The sequence below is a fragment of the Phragmites australis genome, chromosome 5 (assembly GCF_958298935.1).
Source record: "Phragmites australis chromosome 5, lpPhrAust1.1, whole genome shotgun sequence".
Classification (NCBI taxonomy): Eukaryota; Viridiplantae; Streptophyta; class Magnoliopsida; order Poales; family Poaceae; genus Phragmites; species Phragmites australis.
This window is the reverse complement of record NC_084925.1, coordinates 30710145-30716032: the sequence shown is the minus strand read 5'-3', so window position 1 is coordinate 30716032 and position 5888 is coordinate 30710145. Positions and strand designations below refer to the sequence as shown.

Below are 5888 nucleotides of genomic sequence, written 5' to 3'. Positions count from 1 at the left end.
TGTCCACCTTGTATCCGTGAACTGTCCGGCCCTCGTCCGTCCGCCTCACACGGGCCACCGCGTACCACCACGGCACCAGCCTGAACGCCTTAAAATTCCATCTCAGCGGCCGCCCGCAGTACCAGCCTGACCTCCTTGCCATCACGGGATGCCGTAGACCACAGCTCCACCTGTCCGCACGCCCACGTCCCGAACTTCTGTCGGCCTGCTGAGATCCTATTGAGTCGCCTTGCCTGCCTGCCCACCAAGGTTGCCTACCTGTGAGCACCACCCATGCTGGCCGCTGAGCCCTGCCGGATTTTCTTGCGCGCCTTTGCTTTCTCGGCCAGCAACCACAAAATTTACTCATATTCTGAGTGTTATAGTGTACCTCAGGTAGTGCCATAACACCAGTTGATCGAGTATGATAATTTTTCATTAAAAGCTCATCATATTTTTTGGGCTGAAGTAAAATATATATCAACTCAGAATATTTGATATATTTCTACTGGTGATATTTTTATTGAAATACCTATAAAGATGGATAGAAAATGCGAACATCACTCCACAAGTTTGTGCAACAAGAAAATGCTAACAAGAAAAAAACATTCAAGCGGTCAAAGCCACAACAACAACTGTTTAACCAAATTTACATCTGTTCTATAGCAGGTGACGAAAGACCACCAAGGTTCAAAGCCTACACAGAGAAACTACTAATTTCGCGAACAAAACGTGTATAACTGTGATTCATGTTCTGGTAAAAACGTCGAGAAGCTATACACAATTGTAGGTCTACTGCCAGTAAGCATGATACCATATGCCCTCAAGCAGAGAGCTACTCATACCCCCAGGTCCTCAAGCAGAGAGCTACTCATACCCCCAGGGTCCTCAAGCAGAGAACCAGGAGCCCCCACCCCCCGGCAGGCAAAAACTGGTGCAATGAGTGGTTAGGACTAGCGGCTAAGAAAGCAGCAGACAAGGGAACCATGCAGACCAGAGCGGAGTTCTCTCAGCTCATCGCATGGACATCAGGGTGCGCCTCTGGACGACCCTCTTGGAAGGCTGAGTAGCCTTTGGAGTTGCCTTCAGGTTCCGTCTCACCATCTTCTCGATCTGCTCTATTGAACTGGACAGTTTCTTCTCCAAAAGATCAGCGAGAGCTGGATCGATTGGTTTGGATGGAGTGGTCTGCAAGGAGCAGTCAGATGGAGAGGAAGATGCCTTCAGCTTGCCCTCGGACAATGGAGCCAGTTTTTCCAGAGTTTGTGGTGTGCTTTGGGGAGCACTCTGCTCTGCTTGTACTGGAGTAGCTGGATCCACAGATTGTGAAGAATTTAAATTCCATTGGATCTGCTGCCGAGCCGCAGCATTCGCTAGGCGACTTCTCCTCTCAAGAGCCTGCAAAGTTGCAGCATCTAAATTAGGTATGCATATACATACTTGTGCCTGCCTACACAGTGAACAAAAGTACCTATAAGAAGTGAAAGGCGTGGCTATGTAACTTCATAATGGAGAAATATTATCCGCGGAGGAACAAACTACTGTCAATATGGTAAGCAATATTATCTCTGTATGGGTAATTATTTATACTTCAGAAGCATGCTCTTTTTATACGCAAACTTCTTCCAGTTGAACAGTATGTATATCATATCAGCTTTCAGTAATTCCAATGTCAAGAAATATTCCTAGCATAGTCTGCAAATGAATTTTTACATAGTATATAAGCAACAGTGTAAATATACTTTCATAATATTAGCCTTGAGGATGACTGAACCGGTAAAACTCGACACCAGAAAAAAGTTACCAAAGATGACGTTCTTGGAAATATCTTGAATGGATTGAAGAACAATCGATGCATTTTACAAATAAAACTAAACTGAAGATGCAATCAAAACCTATAATATGATTACAGTAATCTCAATTTACTAGGTCATGTCAGCAGCAAGAAAGACGTGTCGTTGCAAATACCACACCCAATTCAACCATTCATAGGAAATGTTAAGTGGTCAAAGAACTCCTAAGCACGAACCTATGCATAATCTTTGGTTACATATCAGACAAGTCCATACTCTAAAATGAACTTAGATCACAAATGCCAAGTGTTATAATAATACATACTTCTTAACAAAACAGGCTGAATTGTGCAGCTTTTAGTTCAGTGCATAGTTTCTATAACTAAACAAATACTGCAATTTAGTCAAGCGATAAGTGAACCTCAAATATGATTGGTTAAATAATCAAGCTCTAATACACTGTCCTTAAGAAGAGCATAAAGGAAAAATGTAACATGAAGTAAATGGTTGAACAACAAATTTAGATAAAATTATGCTTATTACTTACTGAACCTCTCTGTGATATTAAGCCACATTTGAATTGCACCTAAAATTGAAAATAGCTTAGCTAGATGCAAGTATACAGAACAAAAAAAAAAAAAAAACGTAGCTTCTAACCTCGTAATATATAAATATACAATAAATTATATTACACCAGCATGAGTCTGAGACACCTGTAAGGCTATCCTTTTACATTCTGAATACCAATCTACTTTGGTGGAGGGCATTATGAATACAGTGACCAACAACAACTCCAACATTGCAACATTGTAGCATATCTTAATGTACATTTCATGCACCAAATACAACATAACCGGAGAACTCTGACATTAGCAGAAATGATAACGGCGTAGGAATTAAGAGAACATCATGTAAACAGCAAGGAAATAGTTCATCACCTTAACAATTGATGTGATGTCACGGAGTGGGGTCCTTGGGTACCAGTCAGGTAAGGGGCTCCTCCTCTTTGGTGTAGCTCTCACAGCCGACACTGGTGGCACATTCTCCTTGTTGCTTGATGGTGCCAGGGCCCGTCGAGCCAGCGGCTTGACAGAACCCTTCACCACCACAGCTCCTGGCGATGCCACCTTCCTGATAAAGAACCCACCACCAGAGACGTCGGCAAGCGCCGGCCTACTGGCATTCCTCATTTCAGGCATCATGTAGTTCTGCAAGAAGTTTATAGCACATCAGTGATGCAAGAACCCAAGAAATACATCACCGTATCAATAAATGGACCCAGAAATCAAGATTTTTCCTTACAGTAGCTCTGCTCTTCTCCTATTCTTGGTGCCCTCAGTCCTGTAGTTCTTCTCCTGGATCTACGTGAGAAATTTCTCCTGGATCCATGCAAGAAATTTCCGGATGAAATTGGCAAGTAGAATTCAGAGAACGCATGAATAACTAATGCACCGAAATTTACACACCTGTTGCTCCGGCCCTGGTTAGCCTTCTGGTCCTTCCAATGTCAACGCGAACCCCACCACTCTAAGATGCCTACCTGCAAGAAAGCCGCACCAGACAAGACCATTGGATAGGCATCAATAGCACGAAGAAACTGCCTCACGCAACATTAAAACCATCAATCCCCAATCGTTCTACTCATAAGACAAGACCTCAAGAAAATCATGAATAACATCAAAACCAACAAATCCCCAATCGTCCCGTTCATAATCCTACCTCAATCCTCTACTCCCCCAGGGATTCTCACCTAAAGAACCCAAGAAAAGCGTCTGAAGAAAGCAATTGGGGGCGAAGCACCAAAATCCCCCCAAGACCAACCGAATCCCTTCTAGTTTCGCGATTCTCACCTCAGATAGATTCCCGTCCTCCGGATCCCGCGCTCCGATCCTTACCCTTCCGCAGATCTGCAAGAACAGAACCAGAGGAAAAACCCATCACCAAACCCCTCAGAAAAAAATGCAAGAAAACAACCACCCCAAAACCGCAAAATTACTCACGATTTGCTCGGCTCCTCTCCTGTCCGCGCCGATCCGATCCCTGCGACGACTACTCCCTACGATACAGCCCTAATTCGGTTGAAATTTCTGGGTAAATTTCCTAGGGTTTGCGGTGGCTACTGGCTACGGATTTCGGCCGTTCGGGGGAGCCGGCGCGGGCGGGCGGGGTTTTAACCGGTTTGAAATTGGCGAGGCCGAAATGGACGGTGTACGGCGCGTTTGGTGAACCTTGAGCAGCATCCAGACGTTGGTGTGTTGAAGCGCGAGAGATGGACGGACAGGATGGTTCCGGCGTATGGACCTGGTGCGTGTAGTGTGGAATTTGGAATTTTCGACCGTTGGACCTGGCGGAGAGCTCTATGATGAGTGGATCCAATCGGAAAAATTGTGCGATTTTGATCACGCTAATCGTTCCTCCTCGGCTTAATTCTGATGATCTCCTCAGCAGCGTAGGGGGAAAATATCTCCTTTATCATTTGAGGAGTCCTAGGTTCCGATGATCGAGTTGAAGAAGCGCTCTCGATTCTACTATCATATTTCTTTTGGATGATTTTGTACATACTTTGGTTATTGTTTACACTGCAAACTGTAGATGATAAGATTTCGTATCTATATGTCATTATAATGATGATTGGCTCAACGGGATATTGTTGGACCTGGTTAAATATGTATGAGGTGATCTTTGAGTAGGTGACCACAACCAGCGACCACGGCCAGCGACCATGACCAGCGACCATGACCAGTACCCACAACCAGCGACCAGGTGACCACGACCAGACGACCACTAACCATGGTGATCTCCGAACACGGTGAATCTCAACAATTGGTCTTCGAACAGGTGGAATAACTGGATGGATTCGGGCACATGGATACATCGAGCAATTGGTCTCTAAGAAAGTAGTCAAACCGAGAAGGTACTACGTGAGCAGATGATCAGGTCGAGCATGTAGTCGAATCCAAGAAGACCGAATTGCAATAAAGGATACTCGGGTAAATATATGGGAGTTTACGTGGTTGACTAGGAAAGATATATTAGTTATAGAAAATTTGGAGATCAGGTGACATTGCATAGCCGATTTATATTTGTGAGTCTTGTTCGGTTTGAATTAGGAGTCCTGATCTCTTACGGTTAAAACCTGCGCCCTTTAAATATGAGAGGGTCATAGCCGATTAAGAATCATTATCCAATCGATCTACCACAATTTACATTACCTTTCATTCTGGCTAGTTCTTATAGTCACGTTCTCTTTTTCGATCTATATTGTTATCTGTTCTTGATCTCGACGACCAAGGATAAATCGTTGGCCATCTGCACTCTAATGTGGTCCCCCTCGAGCGTGGGTGACGACGAAGGTCCAACGGCGCAGAGCCACGGCCAGGGTATCTTAGGTACTGCTTGCCATATATTGTACACGATGTGCTCAGTGTTTGGCGTGACATCTTTTTGTATCAACACACTTTTTTTGTGACTCCATTGGGGACTCGAAGTTTTCGGCTGCCTTTTTGTCTAATTCTAAAACCCTAGGCATGTCTATTTCGGAGATTGATAAAGATAACGTCATCATGGTATCCTACGATGAGTTACCGGAAGAAGCGCGTCTGGCGATCGATGTCAACTTGGAGCAACGTCGGCAACAGCTTCTCTCGCGCTACATAAAGACTCGGCAAGGCGTGTTCAAGAAGGAAGATTCTCCATCGCCCGTCGACCAGCACTATAAGGTATTAACCAATGTAAGTGCTCAATCCTCCCTCTCTCAAGAGGACGTTGCCAATATGATTGATCAATCTGTTGGTACAACTATAGCTAATAGTGTTCAAAAGATGGTTGAGGACACGTTGGTTAGTAAGATTCGGCCTTTAGTTTTGCAAATACATGAGGAACACAATTTGAAGAAACCTACTAATAGTAATGCTAATGCTTCAATTCCTTCAGCTGTCAAGACATTACCTAGTGTTTCTTATGCTTACTTGAATAACCCTCATGATGGCCCAGATTATATGGGTAGTGTTGCACATAATTATGTCACTTCTCATACTATTAAAACTGATGTAGCATATAGTGCTCCGCCTATACCACCCCAAGGGCCAGGTATCCCTTATGGATCGACACCTGTAG

General features: G+C 44.2%; 1 protein-coding gene across 2 annotated transcripts; it reads right to left on the bottom strand.

Moving 5' to 3' along the window:
* Positions 1 to 587: 587 nt before the first annotated feature.
* LOC133919193 (protein GIGAS CELL1-like) lies at positions 588 to 3884 on the bottom strand. Of its 2 annotated transcripts, XM_062363504.1 has the most exons (6): positions 3773 to 3884; positions 3623 to 3679; positions 3239 to 3312; positions 3075 to 3151; positions 2711 to 2980; positions 588 to 1377 (listed from the first exon to the last, which is right to left on the bottom strand). In XM_062363504.1, exons 5-6 carry the CDS (start codon positions 2972 to 2974, stop codon positions 994 to 996), a joined length of 648 nt encoding a protein of 215 aa, XP_062219488.1. In that variant the 5' UTR covers positions 2975 to 2980; positions 3075 to 3151; positions 3239 to 3312; positions 3623 to 3679; positions 3773 to 3884; the 3' UTR covers positions 588 to 993. The 2 variants fall into 2 exon arrangements, with proteins under 2 accessions (XP_062219488.1, XP_062219489.1); XM_062363505.1 differs by lacking the exons at positions 3623 to 3679; positions 3773 to 3884 and having other exon boundaries at positions 3239 to 3609.
* Between the last annotated feature and the right edge of the window lie 2004 nt (positions 3885 to 5888).

Excerpts from the sequence above, each read along its gene's own strand:
- LOC133919193 (XM_062363504.1), bottom strand. The coding sequence starts at position 2,974 with ATGATGCCTGAAATGAGGAATGCCAGTAGGCCGGCGCTTGCCGACGTC. Across the intron at positions 1,378-2,710 it reads ACATCACATCAATTGTTAAG|GCTCTTGAGAGGAGAAGTCG; the intron begins GTGATGAACTAT and ends GCAACTTTGCAG.